Genomic DNA, 23860 nt, shown 5'->3' on the forward strand with positions numbered 1-23860 from the left:
GACAAACTAATTTCGTCCTCAAGTTATTTACATACCACAAGTGGTATACGATGTGATAGCTACTCTAAACAAGAGAACAACTTATCGATTGAAGATGTAATGAAAGATTGTATGATAATATATCAACCTTTAGTCAAAATATCAAATGGCCTGAACGACAAGTCAGGCAAAAATGGCTTGGCACGGAACGTGTTAAAAGTAAAGCCCGCAGCAGAGACTGTAGCAACAAGCTAGCTGCGTTGATTTGGCCAAGTTATGAGAATGGAGGAGGGAAGTCTAGCAAAGAGTGTACATGAAACGAGAGTTCCAGGATGAGAGGAAAGACCAAAAAGAATTTGGCAACAGGATGTTCAACAGAGTTTCCAGGAAAGAGATTGAGACTGGAGAAGAAGGAAAGAGATGGAACGGGTAGAGACGGTTGCAGAAAGCTCTGCAAGGCCTCGACGCCGCTATAGTGGTAAAAGACGAATAGACTAAGAAGAAGAAGTCTCTTACTTTAAAATAAACATATTTAATTTTTGTCTGTATTATTTTTATAATTCACTTTTTCCAATACTATGTCCGGTGCACATCAGTTCTCTGTTCTCTGTTTTAAGATACTACCAGAATGTAATAACAAGGATCCAAAAAACATTTAACACAACTTGGCTGACAAATGCATTTATTGTCAAATACATTTACATATGTATTTTTTGTAACTGAGTGATATCCATTTTAAAAAAAGTAGTAATAATCATAATAAATAACTATATTAAATACTAATAAGTAACCAGGTATGCTCCGAACTTCTTTTTTAATATATTCTTTTAGATTACTCTAAAAGACGTTACGAACTGTCCATGATCCATCGTCAGTTTACAAACGTTTCTGCACGACAGAGAGATTGGATTAGTGAATGTAAAAACATTTCTTATTACTCATAAAAATATGGGCGTAAACATAAAAATGTGTGTGACACATCTAAATCAATTACTTGGTAATTATTTCAACTAAGAGCACACATTTTGTATTTTAAGTCAAAGTTCAACTGAAATCAACGGATAGCCTCACTGCTACCATATTTATAATATTTATATTTTTGTATTAGAAATAAATAATGATAATTGTTTTATTATTTTAGAATGCTAAATGTTGTTTTAGAATGTCAAATAGTAGCGAGTGATAAGAAATGTTTTTACATTATCCAGCACCATCGGTCTATCTTATAGAATTTTTGTTAAAAATTGTGGACCCTGGGCGGTCCGAAACACCTTTTATAAAAAATAAATAAAATAAAATAAAAAAATAAGAGAAATTTAAGACAGTTGGCTAATGGCCACAGGCACAGGCCCACAAAAAAAAAAAAAAAAAAAGACAGAATTTTGCTACCTAAGTTACTTAGGGTCAAGATCAGTCTACTATACGTAAAAACATAGCAGATATATTAAATACTTACATACAACTAATTGCTTGCTCTCCAAATTCAAAGGTTTACATTACAACACAACTAGATGACAATGCTGCTCTCAGCGCCGGCAATTTCGTAAGATCATTAGAAAGTGCTTTTCTAGGTTTGTCTGTGTTCAGATACAGTACAAAGTTAAAGATATACATTTTATAGGTGAGCTGGGCACAGTTTTTAGCTTTTCACAGGTCAGAGGCCTCTATGCAGCTCCTATCAAAATTGTCTTGTATTATGATTTCTAATCGCGCAACTAAGTTCATTCAGATGTAAGGGTTTGCGTAAACATGGAGCCGGCTGGCAAAAACATTATTTGCTTCACTCTCAGCAAAACAATATGTCACACAAAAAAAGATTTCCAAGAGATTTATGCGCAGACTAGACTTTTACACCAACCTAGAAACGGCTGCTTATCGGAGAAACATAGCTCAGTCACTTACACCTCCACTTCAGCAAATTGAGACTCAGCACAAACCTTAAATTCCATGAAAAATTAAATTTATAGACATTTTCAACTACTCAAACCATTTTAAATTCTCCTAAAAACATTAAGAGACAGCCAGTGATTCCAAGAAACTCGAATACAAAATCATTTTTTGTTCGCCCTAATACGAATACATTTTTTAAAAATGATTAATATTTTCTTTCACATCAAAATTAAACTTGGCTAACGCAAAAACAAAAATAAAAGTGTCCCATGTGTTTTTATGTTCTTTTTCAGCAAAACAACACGTCTGTCTTCTTCAGGGAATAACTACAAACTACAAAAATAAATTAAAACAACGTTCGATGCAAAATATTAGCCACTCTCCTATCTAACAACATGAATATACAGTTTTTATTTATTTATTTTTTGTAATGTGAGTTGTCCTCAAGTTTATTACATCCTAAAATGATTCTCAGCTATGAGTAAATTTCGAAACGCTGTTGCATAAACCTAAACTCGTATATAACCTAATGCAAACCATCGAAAAAATTAGTAAATTCATAAATCAATGACGGTAACCTAGCAAGCGATCTTAACAGACTAGAAATGCTATCTTGAAAAGCTAGTTAACTTTCTGAACTGAGGGATAAGAACAGTTATGAAATAGTTATTAATCAAAACAGGCTCATTGAACTAAGTGACAGTCAGTGACAGGCATTATTCGAGGCCACTCGAATAAAGAATTATTTTTTACACGCCTACTACAAATACATTTTATAATATAATTAATATTCTCTTTCACATGATTTAAATGTGAAATTTCGAACGAACAGGTCCAAATAAGTATCTGCAAATCTATAGTTTTGTTTTGAATATTACCTATTATTGATAATTTTTTTTTTTTTATCTCGAAACTTAAACTGTATTTTTTTACTCCCGAAAAACTCCAAGTGATAAAAAAAAAAAAAAAAAAAATCAGCCAGTGCTGAAAGATCTCAATATAGTAGACAATTGTAAGATATATAATATGTGTGAGTGAAGTGGGAAGCTAGCGTTCGCATGTGAGTACGTTAGACCAAATAATTATAATATCAACTAATTTTGCATAGTACTGTGTATATCGTATGAATTTTGGGGTTGTACTAATAGTTGTTAGGCTAGAATAACTACAGGGTAGTCTGGGGATGTAAACAGTCCATTTCCGTCTTTCGGAAAAATGATTAATAATGGCCTGAAACATAACAAAGAATTAGTAGTTGACTTAACAGCATTTCAGTAAGACTCTAAAATCGAATAATGACGAAAGTTACAAATGATGAATATTAAAGAAATTCGAGAAGTGCAGTTAGAGAAAGTCAGTTAATGTTGTAATTCTCCAGGTGGTTCACTAGTTGTCGATTTCAATTCTAAATTGACCATGTCTCAGCTAGAATTATACTGGACACCAGCTTCACCTGATTTTTTAGTAACAATATAGAAGCGCATTTCGACAATTTTTCTGCTTAATTTACAATACTGCAAGAAATTATTTTCCATAATTTGTTTTATATTGGTGACAATTTTTTAATGTGCTGAACTCAAGTGAAGCACAACATGCCCTAGACAGTGGCACTATAACTTAGTTTGGACTATTTTTTTTAATTTTTTTTTTGTGTGTGAATATAACGTATATAAGAACGAAAAAGGATAAAAAAAGGAATATTACTTTTTTGGACGTTTACTAGAGGAGGGACTTGTTGGGAAGGAAGGTGGCGAATTCTGGAATTGAATAAACGGAGTGTTAAGTTGGGAAATAGGCTCCTCCTCCGGGCAATTCAGAGTCTCTGGCATGTCCAGCATCGACGGCGAGTATGCCACCAATTCGCTGCCACCTGCAACACAAGTCTCAGTGGTTCTTCTCAAGAAGTTTACAAGGCAAAAATGTCAGTTTATTTCTACATAATAGGGTGTATAAAACCGGTATAACAGCTGGTATTTGTACATTTATGATACGTTCAAAGAAACTGGAGGAGATCAATTCATTTTCATGCATGATGGAACCCGCCCTCAAAACTCAAGCGCCTTATAATGAGCATGTCAAGACGTATGCATGCTGTTATTCAAGCTCACGGTGGCAATACGAGGTACTGAACACGTAATCAAAAAGAATTTCAAATTTTTTTGTAACTTTTTTTAAATTTTTGCACAATTTTAATAAATTTTGTCTTGTGTAAAAATTGTCTGATAAATTGGCAAAACTTCTTTTCCCCATCACTATTATCACTCCTCTCTGCACTAATAACAAAGTTTTGTCAGCCTTATTCTTCTAAACAGGTTGTACTGTGGGCTTCTTCCAATGGCCCTTTAATTTTTTTACTGTGTGTATATTAAGATGATTAATAGTGTATATATTAAGATAATTAACACTGGCGAAATCATAAGACAGGTGGACAATAGTTGCATTACGCTCAAACAGGATTTCTCGTGCTGCAAGAGAGTAATTTGAAAAAAAAGGATATGCGTTTTCAATTATTACGAAGAAATAATTTATCACAAATTCGAACCCAGAAATAGCTCAGCGTTATTAATTGGGTCAACCGCCAACAAATTTAGGTTCTGCAAGTTGACTCATATATTCGTATTTTCCGTCAGACTAATGAACTGAAGAACTGATGGTATTATAAGTCCTGACTAAAATTTGTTTGGATCTAGTAATCACATTTTTTGCGCGAAAAAAAATTAATAACTTCACCGATGTTGGAACTACAACGCAGAAGTTGAAGATAGAAAAGATTTTTTGGTATTTTTTACACACTTCATTAGTTTGTGGATTAGGACACTTACCAATTTCGTCTTCGTTAGAATTCCTGGCCACTTCTGGAAAGTTCAGTGACAATGGATCCTCCGCACTGAAGAGCTGTGGGAATGTGTAAATGAGTGCTTTGAAAGGAGTAGACAAGATCCACAGTTTATCTAATTACTTACCCCCATGAGCGTACTTGCGTCCAGGCTGAGGCCCTCGCTATGAAGGATGTCCTTTAGCACGTCCAGGTCAGATTGCACCATGTTCAAATGGTCATCTATGTCTTCCCTGCAAAAGCGAGATTATGATAAGCTCATTACCTTTACTTCTCTCTCTCACTTTCTCTCAGAGTTTCTAAAAAACTTTAAACATGGCATTCTCACTATTCATTCCACGGTTATTACAATAACAGTGGAGCAGTGCTAGATTGAACTGAAGACTCGAAGAGAGCTCTTAATCATCAGCGTTGAACACTGTTCAATTAAAAATAACTGATAAACTTGTATTCGATATTCGGACCTCTAAGACTAAATTTATTCAACTTGATTACAACCAACTAACATTTCTTAGCGCAATGCATTGCTTGAATTTAATTACTATTTCAAAAAATGTATTTATTCCAAAAAAGAAAAAAAGAAAAAAGCGTTTACTAAAAAGGCAAGTGGTTAAATGATTCCAAATTAGTTTTTCAATAAAAACATTATTAGTGTTAGAGAAAGTGTGTACGACTGTTTTAGTAAAATAACAGCATTATTCTTCAAACTTACCTATAAAACTATTCGACAACAACAGATACCACGTTTACCGAGAACATAATTGCAGTTAATTTAATAACTGCGGTTAATTCGTGTCGGATCCCGTTTTGAACAACTTGCAAACTTTCCCATTCGAAAATATTCTGTCACACTTAAAAACTAACACACAGACTCACTGACCTAACATAAGCTATCTAGGAGCATGCGTCTGATTTAACTTGACGTCCGTGAACTATCTAGTGATAGAGATGGAGGTACTGACTTATCTGATACTGACTTGTTCATCACGGGCGCTAAGTCAGATACTACTAGCGAGGTGTCGTGGTTAGCTAGCGAGAGGTCCGAATTGGAAATGCTATTCTCAGTTGAGCACTTGCCCCCTTGGTTCTCGTCCTGTAATGGCTGCACAGCTTCTGTCGAACTAGTGGGGCACATCAGTTCAGAGCCGCTGGGCGACGTTACCGTGGGCAGCGACACGCATACATCGCTACAGTCCCAGTTCACACTAAATAACCCAAAACAAATATTCTGTACAAATCCGAAATTGTGCAACCGCAACAAAAACTCTGATATGCAACTTACTCGGCGGCGTCACTGTCGCACGCTTTGGCCAGCAGAAGATCCTCGTGCAGTTCTGCATCTTCGCCAACTTTAGCATCGCTAGACATGTCTGGTACCAACAGTAAACAATCATTCTTGTTTGTTCTGCAAAAATGAAATCATTAAAGAGAGGAATGCTTTAAATCTGGTAGGAGATTTTAGATTCAGTTTTGTTTAGGGTGTGTTTATAAGCCAAGTACACTGCGTCCTAAACGTCTTAATGGCTCTCTTAAGTGAGGGTATCAACAATGTGGGTAAGAGGTAATGGACTATAGTTTGCTAAATCTAAAGTTGCACACATCAATATCTAGCTCTGAATCCATTGTTTAAATGTAGAGATCGTCGGTATAAGTGTTTTTTGTATTGTTAGGTTGGTACGTAGCATGGACGGCAAGATAAAAGACACTTGTTAAAAATATAACAACGGCATTTAATTTGTTAAAAATCCGACGTAACTTCAGGATTTTTTTTTATATATGTATATACGAGGGTCGTTTGAAAAGTCCGTGCAAAAATAAAAACTACTTAATTTTTTGGGGTAAACCTTTTTTAATTTTCAACATAGTCTCCTTTTAGGCTTATACACTTCGTCCAACGCTGCTCTAGTTTGTTGATCCCTTCCGAATAATAGGATTTGTCCAAGTCTGAAAAATAGCCATTCGTTTCTGCAATCACCTCCTCGTTTGAATAAAATCTTTTTCCCGCCAGCCATTTCTTCATATTGGGGAACAAATAGTAGTCCGAGGGAGCCAAGTCTGGAGAATAGGGGGGATGTGAAACGAGTTGGAACCCTATTTCCATTAATTTTGCGACCACAACTGCTGAGGTGTGAGCTGGTGCGTTGTCGTGATGGAAAAGGACTTTTTTGTGGGCCAATCGTGGGCGTTTTTCTTGCAGCTCGGTTTTAACGATGAATAATATGCACCTGTAATAGTTTTACCCTTTTCCAGATAGTCGATGAGGATTATTCCTTGCGAATCCCAAAAGACAGTCGCCATAATCTTTCCGGCCGAAGGAACGGTCTTCGCCTTTTTTGGCGCAGATTCCCCCTTGGTAACCCATTGTTTAGATTGTTCTTTGGTCTCAGGAGTGTAGTGATGTATCCATGTTTCATCCACAGTGACGAAACGACGCTTAAAGTCCTGCGGATTCTTCTGGAACAGCTGCAAACCGTCCTTGCAACACTTCACACGATTTCGTTTTTGGTCAAGCGTGAGCAATCGCGGCACCCATCTTGCGGATAGCTTTGTCATGTCCAAATGTTGATGCAAAATATTATGTACCCGTTCATTCGAGATGCCCACAGCACTAGCAATCTCACGCACCTTCACTCTTCTGTCATCCATCACCATATCATGGATTTTATCAATGATTTCTGGAGTAGTAACCTCAACAGGGCGTCCAGAACGTTCAGCGTCACTTGTGCCCATACGGCCACTCCGAAAATTTTGAAACCACTTATAAACTGTTCTAATCGAAGGTGCAGAGTCACCATAATGTTTATCAAGCTTCTCTTTAGTCTCCTCAGGCGTTTTGCCTTTCATAAAGTAGTGTTTAATCAACACACGAAATTCTTTTTCGTCCATTTTTTGAAAATCACTCGACTTCCTCGATTCAAACGAATGCCAAACACAAAGAAATAGACCAATCTGGCTGAAACTTGGTGTGTGTTCTTCCAAGAGATGCTACTAACTAAACATAACCTCGATACGCGCCAGTGGTGCTATCTCACTGACTTTGCACGGACTTTTCAAACGACCCTCGTATTATACAATATTGTACACGGCTTTTCTAACAATCTACAGAAAAACAAATTATCGAATTTTTCAAACAGAATTGTGTTCTTATTAAAAATAAAATAAAACATTAACAAAAAAATGATTTTTTCAAATGAGATACCAAAAGTCTAAAACATTAATTCTGATATCACATCAAGAAACTCATACCAGGAAATAAAACACAGTTAATGATTTAATCAAAGTACACAAATTTAAAATTCAAGATTTCTTGTATTTATAGCAAGTGAAAAATCAGTGCAATGAAGCTCGTGGCTCTTGAAAGGAATCACTTCTGGTGAGGAAACTAGATGTTTGAAGGTACAGGTTAATTCGAAATGCAAAACAATTAAGCCAGTGAGTTACTGAATAAACGACAGGTTTTAGGCTTTGTACCAAATGGATATTGCATCAATAAATCGCCGGAAGGCAAGCAGATCTTGTGGAACTAAGTGAGACACATCTGACCAAGGCAAAAAATGGCGCATAAATATAACTCTGATTTGAGAAAAATAGTAATTGAATGTTAAACTCGAATTAATTAATTAAATTCATTTAATTAACTAGAACTTAATTTATAACAGGGGTGGCCAACCTTTTTGGAAAGAGTGCCACTATCTGAATAAAAAGTCATGCTGGCCACTACCAACTTTTCCAACATATTAAAAAATATAAGAAGGTAAAAAAATGTTTTTCATAGGCTGATTATGTGATTTTTATGCAAACAGCACATTTTTTTATTTTAGTCTGAGTAGTGGAGATTTAACAAATAACATAATAAATATAATAATAAATAAAACAAACGTATAAAGGTTCTTATTATTCACAAACATTTTTAATGGTTCAGTCAGTTAGATTATGACCGCGATGGCTAACCTATGACACACGAACCCATTTTGTGTAACACTCATCGACAGAGACAAAAATTAAATTAAATTTTAAATATAGAGATTTGTGGAGTACATTGAAGAAATTATGGTATTTACTGAAAATAAGGATCTGGCAAACTTTCCTCAGATCAATTACCATAAGTGGGTCATTTAATAAATCTTAATTTATTTATTAACTAGCTGTACCCGTTCACACGTTGCTGTGTTTAACAAAAAGGCAGTTTTGATACCTCAAACATAATTTATTAATGATCAAATGTATACAATACATCGAAATGAAAATTAACAATAAAATTATCCCTACTTCAGAGTACAGTAGTGTCCTTGCAAAGGTAGCATTTCTACATAATGTGAAAAATTCAGTTAATGTTGTTGGAGGTGGTGACATTGCTCTTGCAGGTAGGTACATTTTCTGATGTAAAGTACACACGATGTCCATTTTCTGCTAAATGAACAACCGTTGGATATCGCTCATGAATGGAAAATGATAAAATACGCCATACGGCCTCATTGCTACTTATGTAGCGTCCCAGTTGATATTGGGTGACTTCATCGTTAGATGCAGTTGTATTTTCCACTCCAAACACTGCCATATCGCTTCCTTTGTTCACATATTTGCAAATATATTATCGCTTTCACTGAATTGCAGTACTCAGTATTTATGTGTGCGTTATACGTTTTTAGTAGTAATGGAGAATATGGTACTACCCAACGATTATCAACATCAATGGTATTGTTGAGTTCTTTTAGTTTAATGGATTTTACACCATCTTCGGTATAATTTATTCTCGTATTAATTATTGCAAAAAACTGGTTTTCATGGTTACACTTTTAACAAATATTACTAATTTAATGTTATTTTGATATTTTTGGGATATTTATTCGAGTGCACCTAGAACCCCAACTCTGATTTTAAAAAAACTTTGCAAAAACCTTCCCGGGGATATACCTAATAATTTCCCAAATTTTCACGGCGATTGGATGTATGGTTTTTGAATCTATCGAGTACAAACAAACAAACAGACACACATTCATTTTTATATATATAAATTTATTTTTATTTTTTACTATGGTTGCAAATATCAAAAAATTATAAATGTAACACGGCACCAGAGTTAAGTTTTTCAAAATTTAAACTCGCTAAGCTCAAAAGATTCGCCATCACTGCCATGCCATAGTGAGTGGTCAGCCCCTTTGCAGATGGTTGCAGGAAGAAAAGAAACGGTCTGAGGTGTCATATACAATAACGATACAATCGATAATTCGCGATGTTAGGCCAATGACACTTGATGACCAGAGAATAAGCAAAACCGACTGTTGTGACGTGATTTGAACTTGGGTTCTGTGGGTTTGCTACGCCCATACGGCTGTAAACCAGCCTTCCCTGCGCAGTCCTTTAATCGCCACCTACGACATGCTGGACTGTAGCAGGCCTATTCTGCCTCCAAACCTGCAGGGGCGCATTTTAATATTATATTCCTTTTTCTTGTGAGTGTCAAAAGTTTATTTTGTAATTCATTGAAAAAAAGACTCCTCTCCTTCAAACAGAAGGAACTTCCAACAAAGATGTGTTGTCTGAGAGAATTCCTTAATTGTCCGATCGGGCCCAGCCTACTCCTGAAGTAGCAGTATCCAAAGATATGATCTGTCGAACGTTGATATGACGGAAATATGTAAAAAGAACTTACTTGGAAGGATACTTTCTCTTGAGTGATTTCTTGGTGGTAGGTGGCAGGTTTTCGCTAGCGGTCTGAGAGCTGCTCCTAACAGTCGCTGACGGCAGCACGCTAATCTGCCTGTTGGAGGTCTGCACGATGGCTGGGCTCACCTCATGCAGTGGCACTGCCAAACTGGGGGTGGTGGCCGTTTGACCCTCCAGAAGCAGGTCGTCCACTGCGGTCGTACAAGGCACCGCTACTATTAACTGTTCTTCTTTAATCGCTGGTGTTGCTAACGTGTCTAGTTTATCTTTGCATACTTCTGTCGTACTACTGAAAAATAAAATTGTGATTCATATGAATTTCTCTCAACGCAATTATCACTGGTGTTTTAGTAATCCACCAAATATATCAAAAATAGAACCGAAAAAGTATTCAGGATGAACTAAGCACAAGGCGCGTTAAAACACTTTCGGTTAAGTAAAACAAATGAATATCAGGAATCTGCAGTAAACTACAAAAGATATTTTTTTCTTAGGTTTATTCAAATCATACTATTGAAACTTGTGATTCATAATAAACATAAATAAATATGTAAATTTTAAGATAAAACTGTGGAATATTTGGAGCATAAAACAGGCGAGGATGGAATTTACCGACGGAGAAAAATAGAAGTATGGGGCGGGTATTGGTCTAGTGGTCAAGAGCATGGCTTTGTAAGTGGGAGTTCCCCAGGTCGAATCCCGCGTATGACTACTTTTTATTTGTTAGAAAAAAATTGTTTATAGTAAAGTATGTATTTTTAATTATTTATTCATCGGTACATAGACTGCTGAAAAAGGATATCCGCAGGCCCTTTACTGACTGACAATGATCCGTGACAGAAATCCAACTGAAGGACATATTAACCTCTTCTCACCCCTTAGTACACTTAATCGGGAATTTCCTTAGACATTAGACTTTGACACTAGAGAGAAAGGTTTCTGAGCAGTGTTGAGCCACTTATTTTCCAACAGAGACCTTAAATCTGTGACTTAAGCTTCGAGAAGTTTTGGTCTGTCATTCTGTTGTTGAACTGGTCATTGTTATAAGAACTGGGATTGTAGTTTGCTGTGACAAACTTCTATCAATACTTCTACGAACTAAACTTCAAACTAAGACGGACCAAAAACCATTGATTCAATTCAATTGTTTGGAAACATAACGAAGTTCCAAAAACTAACTTCAGACAGCCTGAACTTATCCCACTCGATATACTGAAAATGTAAAAATAATGCACCTGCGAATATCTTGTCAACAATAACATTAAAGGCATTAAATTTGTATTAAAACAAATACAGCAAACAAAACTTATTATTTTGGCAAGAGAATGTTGCAAATGAGACTGGATGACCTCGCCGTTACTTAATACAACTACAAAGGCGACTTCATCTCACAATACACTTGCACAAATAGTAGCATAAATTAAACGAGATTATATAACATAAAGAAGCTAGGACCAATTTTTCTAAAATTTGTAATAAGAAAGAAGAACTTTCTTATGAACACAAACACTTATGGAAAGGCTAAATTGTGATTCCACGGATTAGATCACGTCAAGTGTTTATACAGTGTTGAGTACAACATAAGACATGTTACAACAGCCAAAGACAAAAAGCTGGCAAAGAAAACTATGCAGACTTTTCAAAAGACGATTTGGGATGATATTCAATCAAAGCTTTGCTACATTCTTGATTACATACCGAGCAACGCTCATCGCGCTATAGGTCGGAAAAATATAGGAAAGGCAGCTTTGTTACAAACTCACTCTCTTTAAGCCGGATGTTAAAACTAAAACAAAAAATCACACAAAAAATATCCTGATCTTGGGAAATACTGCAAGCTGTTTTCCGAAGGCGAGAAGTTTTTGAGATGCACTCTAATGGAAAACAATTTGAAGAAGGCCGATAAACTAGAGCGTAGGACCATTATCCTAAACAGTGAGAGTCAGAAGCGCCACAGTAGCTGAGCGGTTAGAGACGAGCCCGCAAAGCTAACATGTATTGAGGTACTGGATTAGATTCCTAGTCTAGGTCTGGATTAATTTAATGGTTATTCAAAGAAATTTACAGTAAATTATGGTTGCTATCTGCCTCTGTCAACAACCCCTAATCGGAAATTAGACGTAAACCAACTAAAAAAATTGGCATTACCAATTCTTATTTTATTTTACCAGCAAAAAACTAACCTGATACTGCTCAGCTCTTGGGCTGGGACATGTTCTACAGTTCGAATAATGCCTGTCTCCGCGTCCACATACACTTCATACGGGTCTACTTCACAAATCAACGGAGTATTGTTTCTGCCGGAATCCTACAACCACCAAAAAAAGACATTGCTATTTATAAACGAAAATGAAATCTTAACATTTACAGATGTGAATAACTTGGCCAAAACCTTAATAGCCATGAAATACTCAGTTGGTCGAGTGCCGTCCTTCAGCATCAGCGGCAATCGTCGCTTCAGATTTAAACCTCGCGTCTGCTGCACTAGGGTCACCAAAAACTGGATCAACTGTAACGAAAAAGAAAAGTATGACGTGAAACTCAAGTGAATTTACGTAGTTTTAAGGTTAGTGCTAGAATGTTGCCCAGATTCATTGCAGCAAAATACACTGTTGTGGACAGTGTGATGCAACGCTTCCCCAGACCCTACAAATTCATTGCAATGCAAGAATTAGTCTCAACCAAAACTTTTTTTGAGAGATTCAGCTGAGCAGCTGAATATGCCCACTCGTATGCTTAGGACAGATAGATATTATCTTTATCTAGGTACATGGCGTGTACCTGCCATAAATTATACCTGCACTAAAGTAAATGCAGGAAAACTATTGTACTTACCCGTAAACCAAGATCGCCACAGAATCAGCTATTTTTTTTTTTTTTTTTTTTTGAACATTTGTTCATATAAAAGTGATTTTTATTAAACAACCAGTAATAAGCCGGTTTTTTGAAAAATGTTAGCGCTTTTTTAGGGAAATTTCAAATAAATTATAAAAGTGCACTGCTAAGTTGTACTTCCAATTTTTCATTTTTTGTCTTTCTAACAGTGATTTTAATGTGGCACTGTGGCCGCGCTTAATGTTATATAGGAAGTAAAACCGTAGAATGTACTGAAGTCGCATTCTAGCAGTGTTTAAAATTGCAGTTCTCTGAAAACCCTTCTTAATAAAAATGTCCTTTAACAATTTTTCAAATAATATACAAATGTGGTTAGGTGAGCAAATAGCATACGCTAATCAAGGTTGAAGCGAGTATTGTACAAATTTGAATATCTAGGTTTAGTGACCGTAAATTATTGAACTAAGGATTCAAGAATCGGTCAAATAAAAACAACAACTCGTCTTTTTGCCTTAATTGTACAAATTATTTATTATAAAATACGAATACCAACTAAACTTTCAGCAACAAATAGACAATATTCTAAAAACATTTCTTCGTGGGGGGCCTCAGAACGTGTATTTACCTGACACTTGGGTTCATACTTCTCAAGTGGCAAAAAATTGTTTTGTACTACCTTGTTCACAATTTTCTGCTGTTTCTGATGTCGCTGTCTCAATATTGATTGTTCTCTCCACAAGGCATCGTTCTCATTTTTCATCACCGCCAATTTGGATTCAAATAGCTCTTGTTTTGCTTGTAACTGCTGCACATCTTGCAGTAACTTCTTCACTAAACTCGAGTCACCTTTGTATTCAGTTTCTTTAGTCATTGACAACTGCAAACAAGAGAGTTGATGTAAACTTAGCGAATGGTAAGTTCACTGAAAATGCTAGATCAAACTGTTCTGGTGCTCACATCTTCCCTTCAATAATTTCTAGTTCTTCCTCTTACCCAATTTTTGTCACAATATCTAGGTGATGCCCCTGCAGGTCCGGGGACAGAATAGGCCTGCTCCTTTATCCGGTATGTCGACTAACAGGATATGGGGGGAGTGCCTAGCGCTACTTAGGGAGGTCAACTGTTTCTACAAGCCCAGCCTGTTATGGGGGTAAACTGAACACGAATATTTTCACAGCTTCTATTTTAGTCAATAGCAAGTTAGATGGTACAAAAAAAAATTTAGCACATGAGGGTGTTTTGGAAGTCAGAAGAAGAGTAGAGAAGGCCGACATTACCGACCCACAAAAATCATGCTGCTTTTTACAAATTAAATGTGAGGCGAGGCCCTACAGGGTGTTCAGCATAAGACTACGGTAACTTCGGGAGGCGATTCTGGGCATCATTTGCAACAAAAAATTCCACATAAACTATGGCTCGATTCGGCTCCGTTTTATAGATATTTTTAATTTTATGTTTTTTCAAGGTGTTACTACTTTTTAGAAAAAAGTTGTCTATATTTCTCAAACTATTAAAGCTACAGTTATTTTAATAAGCTCATTAGAAAGAAGGTTAAATTTCCTTTTAAATAAGCTAATTTGTATTCCAAAAAAATAATATCAAGTATTTTACTTTGTGGCCCAAACATAAGAAATAGCAAGTTTCTAATTTATTCCAAAAACTTTGACTTCATTTTTCTCAAAAACTTTTTATATGAAAAAACCGTGCACTATTCAGGAAAAACATCTACATACGATCACCTTTCGAACGGTATACAATAATTGAGGTTATGTTAATAATTGATGCAGAAATCTGTGATTAATTGCAAAAAAGTAGGCCTCAAAACAACGACGGCATTATGAAAGGAATTCACCTACCATAAGAATACGAGAACTGAACAGAATCATCAAATCCAGTACGATTTTTTGCAAACGTGTAATTTAATAATTTATTTATTTAAGAACTATATTCAAAAATATAAAACTTACATTAAAAATAATAAAATAAAATAAGAAGAATAAAAATGAAAATGATGTTAAATGAGTGTTAGGTACCAATTTCAAAAGTTTATTGAGTAGTTCAAAATGATGGTTTATTCACATTATTTGGAATATTTCTTTAATTAACTAAAGAATAACACACAGATCTAAACTCGTTAAACGAAAATCCTTTCTTTCGAAATTGGTACCTAACACTCATTTAACATCATTTTCATTTTTATTCTTCTTATTTTATTTTATTATTTTTAATGTAAGTTTTATATTTTTGAATATAGTTCTTAAATAAATAAATTATTAAATTACACGTTTGCAAAAAATCGTACTGGATTTGATGATTCTGTTCAGTTCTCGTATTCTTATGGTAGGTGAATTCCTTTCATAATGCCGTCGTTGTTTTGAGGCCTACTTTTTTGCAATTAATCACAGATTTCTGCATCAATTTTTAACATAACCCCAATTATTGTATACCGTTCGAAAGGTGATCGTATGTAGATGTTTTTCCTGAATAGTGCACGGTTTTTTCATATAAAAAGTTTTTGAGAAAAATGAAGTCAAAGTTTTTGGAATAAATTAGAAACTTGCTATTTCTTATGTTTGGGCCACAAAGTAAAATACTTGATATTATTTTTTTGGAATACAAATTAGCTTATTTAAAAGGAAATTTAACCTTCTTTCTAATGAGCTTATTAAAATAACTGTAGCTTTAATAGTTTGAGAAATATAGACAACTTTTTTCTAAAAAGTAGTAACACCTTGAAAAAACATAAAATTAAAAATATCTATAAAACGGAGCCGAATCGAGCCATAGTTTATATGGAATTTTTTGTTGCAAATGATGCCCAGAATCGCCTCCCGAAGTTACCGTAGTCTTATGCTGAACACCCTGTATATAACTATACCTTTGCAAATGCGTTGTTCAAGAGTCAGAAATATGGTGAAACTGTCCAATGCAGCAGCGTTTTAGAACCGATCTGAGTGTGCGGAAACCCTAACAATGAAGGGACGGAGTGCATCCTACCAATTAATTGTGGATGGGAACACAACGCTCATGCAACTGATGCCCCATTTTGAAAAAATAAATATAAATTCAAAAGATTAAAACTATTCGACAATTGCGTTATCAGGAAGTAAGAGCAATAGTTGAAAGTAAGTCTACGTTCATTAAGATGTTACATTCTCACAAAAACTGAAGACACCAGCGCCAATCTTTGAATCAATAAAGAGCTCTCTCACAAAATTTTTGGCAGGTGGTGAATACGCCACGCCGGTCTCCTTGGAAGAAACAGTTGGAAAAAGTAATAGCTCTACTCCGTTCACATATCGTTGGTTGAATCTTTAGATCGAAGAAGATTAAGGGAGGTCTTCGATAGCACCTGTTCTCCACTCCAACAATATGAGCTCTTGGGAACAGATTTAGAAACTTCCGAATTGGAGGGCGGAAACATCTCGGACCCTCACCAAGAACACAGGATCAACATAGAATTACGTTGTATAGTGATTGGATCCCGACCCCATGGCGTGTGCCTTCAGGAAACTAAATTACGTCCGGAACATTCTATACGGATCCCTGTCTCCTAATCTAAGGAGATGCAGCCTGTCACAGGTAGAGGGCGGAGTTTGTCTGTGTACGGAAAAATATCCCCAGCAGACAGCTCACTCTAAATACGAATCTTCAAGCCATTACCATTGAACTCCTGGAAGAGCGTCATGCAGGTATTTAGGAAGCCGCATATGCACTTCTAAATGACGAAGATTATTCTAGCATATTCAATAGGATTACGTCTACGGAAAAGCTAGCCAGTTCATAGAGGTTTCTTGCTCCTCCTTCAGAAAGCAGAACGCTTTTCGTAATCTGAAGTGGTCTCGTCTCGTCATCCATCTAAATTAAACTTTGTTGTTATATTTGATTCTAAATTTACATGGAAATCTCATGTAAATAACAAGTGAAATGCAAAAATTGCTGCGGTAAAAAAACCAAAAAAAAAAACCTCGATTATTCAAATTAAGTTCTCTGCTTCATTGTAGTCATCAATAAATTAATTTACTTGATTTCTATTCCAAATTAAATTATTTTTACGAAAGTAAGAGGTATTTTTAATAACATTAATTCCTAAAAGAGGGAAGGGATTAGCTATGAGGTTAGCATACTGGACTCCCACGCGGAGGTCCCGGGTTCGAATCCAGCTGCTGACCCTTAGATTTTCTCTTCCTAGGAGCTTCTTACAGCTCACTGTCCGGTGATGGACAGTGTTGTCTGTAACGAGAGAACACTGTCCGGAGGCCGGCAGTGCACTGGAAAAAGCTCCGGGCGCTAATGACCTCAGCTGTTGATGCGCCAAAAAAAAAAAAAAAAAAAAAAAAAAAAAAAAAAAAAAAAAAAATTCCTAAAAGAATAAACGAAAACATTTATATGGTCCACTTCAAATGTTTGGGGGTATAAATATACTTCACTTTTAGAGAAGTTGGAACTGGGGACAAGTTTTTTATTCAAAACCCTACGAATGGATACAACCTACAACTGGCAGAAAGTATGATAGAAACTCATAATGGTGCTTAGATTATATGCCTAACTGCAACCTCTTAGAATTAATAACACAATAAATTCTAAATTTTGTACTAAAAATGTTCTTACGTTTTCAAATACCCTTTTATTATTAATGGTTCAATGGGTAGGAAAATCCACAGTGTGCAAAAATTCATTTAGAGCACATTTTAAACATGAATGTAGATTTAAAAAAGTTTGTTATAACCAAATAATTTAAATCAGTGAAAGATGTCAATTAAGAAGCTGCTCTAAATAAGAATCGTGAATGTGAACTGTTTGACTCACCTTACGTTTTATCTGCACCAACAGTGCAGGGCAGTCTTTAATAAAATCAGGGTGCACGAACTCGAAGTCCCCTTTGTCACTGTTGGTAGAATCTACGGTCATCACTTTGTGAAATCCATCTGAAAGTACCAAAGTAGAATTAGAATTAGAGCACCAGGACCGTGTCAAACATTAAACAATCTACCACAAGGTCTAGAATATTGGGCTGTGATAGCACATTCACTTATAAACAAGTAGTCGCGCATGAAACACCATATTTACTTATTGCATTTATCAGATTAGCAAATTAACCTTGAAGCTAAAAACATAAATTGAAACCGTATAAAAATCAATGCGATGGTCGTTTGGTTCACGTTTTAAGCTAAGGTAGGATTTGTTTTGTCTGTCTGCGCCATTTGCCTTCTTTTTTCCTTCAACTTAAATATTAATTCTGCCCGGTAGGGTAGTTGTAGAAGGGTTGATCATAAAAGCTGCCCGAAAAAGCTTAAGTTTGAAAATCAACTTCTTGCCTATAAAAATCTCCTTAACAAAAACTTACAGTACTTTCGTATTTATCTTTATTCTGAATAATCATCACATACACACGCACATCAAGACAGAAAAGAGAAAGTTCGAGTTCGATTACTGTCGTAATTTGAATCATGAAGTTAAAACGAAATTTCAGCTTTGAATTCATCTTACAGCAGAATACGAGTGCAAAAATGCATACAGTTAATTCTTTTGAAATAATCCTTTATTCCTAAATTACAATTTAAAAACACATATGCTTTTCCAAACATTCCTAATAGGCTGAAATTACGAGTTGAAGTATGAATGAAATCTTGGGTACTTGCTGATTTGTGCTTCTTTCGTGGTTTAATCTATCCTTATGCCTAAATTTTTAAACTGTAAGTTTTTGTTAAGAAGATTTTTGTACTTCTTGGATAGATTTTTACTTTTGATAAGTAAATATTTGGATATCTCTAATAATTAGGCTGATTTACGCCAGGAATAGGGGATACAAATTTTTTATTAATTCCTTGAGGTTTTAGACGCCCAAGCATATAAACACAGATTATGATTTATACCGAACAATAGATAGATTCTTTTATCGGGCAAGGAATGCGAGACTTGTCAAAAACAAGTAACCACTTTAGAATATGATGGGGCTGCATTTTGAATATTAGTATACTTGTTAATTTTTAGAAAATAATAAAATTTCAATAATAACTAGAATTTCTTTTGTACTCAATCTATTTTGACTATAAAAGCAAACGTCCATAACTATTGATAAAAACGGAATTGTGTATTATTGCAAGTAAGTGAAAGTGTACAAGTTTCGCATCCAAATATATATTTAAATCTGCCCAAGGAAGGAACACTAGACTATGCTGTATTTAGAGTATGCAGTTATCTATACAAAGGCTACTTTACATTTGTTCAGCTGTCGGATGAAGCTCGCCATGTTGTTGTGCTTATAGTACATTGGCAGCAACTCCGAGGAGAATCGGGCATGGTTCTTAATGATGAAGCTCGTGCCAGCCTGTAAACCACAAAAACTGTTAGTTTAACCCTTCAACTATTACTTAACATCCGATAGTGATGTCTGGCTAAACACTGCCACCCTCCAAAGTGAACTTCTCACGCTGAATAATATTAGGAATTAAATATATTATCGTTCTTTCATTTAATTTTGGGGCTAAAAGTTTTGTTAATCACTGTTAGTGTGATTCAAATACTGTGTAACATTTCCTGCTTACTATTACTAGTTCTTTATAATTACAAACTTAATAATAATCACTAAGATACTCCAGAAAACGATATCAATTAACTGAACTAATTAAATGTGCTTTTTTTACGCATGCAGCTGCAACGCAAATACATATACAGGGTGATCCATTTAAAACGCACCAATCGCTAATAACGTTTAAGGAAAGCGCAATTCCGAAAAAACCCACGAAGTAAACTATATGTTTATTTTGGTCTAGTTTCCAAATTTTTTACCCCCGATGCTGTATCATCATTTTTGGCGGAGTTACGCCTAAAAACCCGATTGGGGTTTCACAAGGACCACTGGTTTTGACAATGATTATGAAAACTAAATAAGAAACTATGGAAAATGACGTTGATCCCGTTTCGATATCTCTAATATTAGTCGAGATATTTAAGATCAAAATTACAATTTTATCTATTCGTGAACGGTTTTCGATATTAATTTTCCACCAGAAATACACGTTTTGGGAGGTCCTCTGACTGCAAAAAATGTTATTTGCGACGCAAAGAACAAAAATAATAATAATTGAAGATTTTAAAATATGAAATGGTTGTGGGTGAATTAGGATAAATTTGTTTTATCATCAAATAAAAGCAACCATCACATAATTTTATTGTGCTCCGTATGCAAGACTTCTTGAACTGTGATTACGGTAAGAATATCTTGCCAGGTCGCTGGTCTAATGATCAAGAGCGTGGCTTTGTAAGTGAAAGATCACCAGTTCGAATCCTGTGTATGGAGTTATTCATAATACTTGATACATCATAATACTTTTTTTAATTAAATGTAGTCATACGAGGGATTCGAACTGGGGATCTCCCACTTACAAAACCACGCTCTTGACCACTAGACCAACACCCGCCCCTCCTTGGCAAGATATTCTTACCGCAATTATAGATCATGAAGTCTTGCATACAGGGCACATTAAAATGATGTGTTGGTTGCTTTTATTTATCTATCGTCTAAAAAAATACAAGTACCATTTCTTAGAATAATGCTCAGATTGCTTTACATACGAGTACGTAACCGGAGAGAATACAGATGGACTAAAGCGTAACTGTAGGCACAACTAGTATCGGATACATTTACAGATCCGTAAAATGAAGGACACTTATTTGATTTGCAGAAATATGTGTAAGTAACAATTAAATGGATATTTCCAACATCAACTAACCAGATAAAACTCATGTTCGACCAAAGTGATAATTTTTTTTCACTTCCAGCCGTTATTAATCTGCCTTAGAAGGCATCCAAGTGATACATTAAGGAGTTTGTATTACCTAAATCTAATACCCTGGTATTTGCTCTTCAAGTGCTTATTCAGGCCGTAGAATCATTCATTAACACCGAGAAGCAGACGGCTGTATTTAATGACATGCTGTAATGTAAAAAGCTACAATACATTCTAGAAGTACTATTTAGACTGCGAACGAACCTGATTATCTGCCGTTACAATGTATTCTAGAAAAGTAAATTCTCGAACGTTTTCCGAAAACATTGGTGCCTATCTATTTTAGCAATGGTGTTCTGCAATTTCTTCAGAGGTCTTTCCAGGAATTCCATCCATCATCATAAAAAATACTTAAACTGACTAAAACACTCCTGCACAACAGTTGGGTAGTGTGCTAACATTTGGGATTACCGCACCTCAGACAAACTCTTCAGAACAATTCTAGCAATACGTTAACTTTAAACATTTAATAGACAACATATGCAAGAAATCTTTAGGAAACTCAGATATTTAAGGTAGTAGTGGATTTGGTTTTAATTATTCTCTATTTTCGCCAAACTGTCAGCATGATACTAATCAATGTTACAACCGCTTTAAACAAAGCTTGAATATAATATAAGACAGACCAGAAATTTTATAACAATTGATATTATTCAAGTAATCTTACTGTATTAAATATTCTTTAATATTTTTAGAATTTATTAGATGTCAAGACCCTCATATTTATCTTTTTAAAATTTAAGTTTTTGTTAAAGGGTACAATAACAAAGAGACATATGCTCAAGACTAACTTCTGGAATCACATTGCCAGAGGTACAATACTTTTTGTGGGGTTAATGATGGGCACTCTGATCAAGATACATTTTATAATAATGATGTACCAATTTGAGAAAACATCAGTAATAAACATCTCTTCAGGGTATATGAAATGTCTTTTAAAGCGTCAAAGCAAGCTGAATACAAAAGTTTAGATAAAGCAACCTGGCATGGTTTATGTGGCAACAAGCCCTGATTGTACATATATATTTGACAACTACAAACAGATTTAAATCCAACCATGCTATCTGCAGTGCTTATTCGCATGAAATTATGCAGATGATGTCGTTATGCGAGAGAAGCCAGAAACAAAAGATTTCAAACATATAATCAGGATCGCACAAAAGTTTAACCTAGTATAAGGATACTAACAACTTCCTTTTCAGTTCAACTATTTACTTTCAATTCAATCTATAAATTATTCACTAATATGAGAAGTAAACATCAAAACTTTGGATCATTTTAATGTTAAGCATAAAAACACTTACTTTGTTCCAGCATATTAGATCGTCAGATTTGGCATTTGACACCATGTGCCATAATTTAGCAATAAAAGCTGGTACATTTGGATTGGAATGCGGCGATGGAAACATATTTAACTAAGTGTAACTAAAAATAATATTTAGAAATCTGTAATAGTGCACATCAAAGTCAATAGGAAAACAAGCATCTAACCTTCCAGTAACAATCCACTGACAAAGTGAAGTCAGGAATACCAACACACTCCCTGGTCACCGTCAGCTTATGTAAGATTATGTAACTGTGTGAGTGACTGCTGGCGACTGGTAAGTGAAAAATCACTTACCTTACCTTATATTCAACTGCGTTTTCTAACTGGAAAAAGATATCCTTTATTTACGACGAAACTTCTAAACATAACAAACTTTGAAACCTCTCCCCGATCAAATTCTTGGGTTATAAGTGATAGAATACTTTGCGTTCTCTTTCTATACTGTGTTTTGATTAGATATATGTAAATGATTGTGTTTTCAAGTTCCTCAATTCCAAAGAAATGGTTTTAAAAATTGGTTTGTATACATTAACATTCTAGATTCTAGATCACCGGTCGGCAACCTCACATCACCCTCAAGTTTCAAGTATCACTAAGCTATTAAAATTAATAATTAAATTCTGCTCCATTTAATGCTATCAATATCTTTAAAATTGAAAGGAATGATGGACTTAAATGAATTTGGCGGAGATAACTTAGCACAAAAGAGGTGAAATGTTAGCTTTATTTATAGATTTCTCGGCGGCCTTTGTTTCTGACTGATCTTTGGCTCATATTTTTAAATTGCACTCTGGGCACCTCGACTAAGTATGTTGAAGCTATAAAGGATCTATTGAACGGAAAGGTGAGTTAAGGCAAAGGAAGTCTGACTAATGCATTTGACATAAACATGAGGGCTGGCAGGGCTGACTATTTAGCCTTTTACTTTTTTTATTTGTCACAAACGATTTGGAAAAATGTATTGAGGAAGGCGGACTTAAAGTTGTTAATAACAGAAGTCTAGTATATTATGATAATAGTTATTATCTCATTGACCCCTTATTCACTGCAAAAAATAGTTCCTTTGAAAATTATTGTAATTTATGGAACCTCAAAATTTACTTACAAAACTCCAAGGTAATGAGTTATAAAAATGGAAGTAGACAAGCAAGAAATGAAAAGTGAATCTGAGATATGAGCAGATAAAAATCTTAACTTTAAATATTTGAGAGTAACGCTCACCATTAACCTTTCGTTAAAAAAACATTTTGAAGAAAGACTTAACAAAGACGAAATTAGCATGCGATACACCAAATCATTTTTTATCATTAACTTGGTGGTACTTTAGTTGAATTTTGGGGAAAAAATTATTGCATCAAGCTCGAAATACCTTGTGATTTTATGTGCCACCAATAATAAAGCTACCGCCACAAAGGAAAAGCTACAATATTCAATTTAAGTTTTTTCCCGCCAAATAAAATTTGACCGGAAGTGCCATTGTTTCATTGTAACATTTCATCATGTCAAGTACATCTAGCGCCCCATTGCGCCACT

General features: G+C 35.1%; 1 protein-coding gene across 2 annotated transcripts; it reads right to left on the reverse strand.

The window, feature by feature from the left end:
• Nucleotides 1-3028: 3028 nt before the first annotated feature.
• On the reverse strand, nucleotides 3029-22512 carry Hsf (Heat shock factor). 2 transcript variants are annotated; one of them, XM_074139512.1, is made up of 12 exons: nucleotides 22305-22512; nucleotides 19430-19538; nucleotides 18017-18135; nucleotides 13884-14084; nucleotides 12765-12881; nucleotides 12556-12680; nucleotides 10359-10661; nucleotides 5988-6110; nucleotides 5683-5910; nucleotides 4833-4938; nucleotides 4692-4764; nucleotides 3029-3739 (listed from the first exon to the last, which is right to left on the reverse strand). In XM_074139512.1, exons 1-12 carry the CDS (start codon nucleotides 22407-22409, stop codon nucleotides 3570-3572), a joined length of 1779 nt encoding a protein of 592 aa, XP_073995613.1. In that variant the 5' UTR covers nucleotides 22410-22512; the 3' UTR covers nucleotides 3029-3569. The 2 variants fall into 2 exon arrangements, with proteins under 2 accessions (XP_073995613.1, XP_073995612.1); XM_074139511.1 differs by having other exon boundaries at nucleotides 5668-5910.
• Nucleotides 22513-23860: the final 1348 nt, after the last annotated feature.

This window comes from Rhodnius prolixus, unplaced genomic scaffold (assembly GCF_049639745.1).
Source record: "Rhodnius prolixus isolate KJV_2025 unplaced genomic scaffold, Rpr scaffold_35, whole genome shotgun sequence".
Classification (NCBI taxonomy): Eukaryota; Metazoa; Arthropoda; class Insecta; order Hemiptera; family Reduviidae; genus Rhodnius; species Rhodnius prolixus.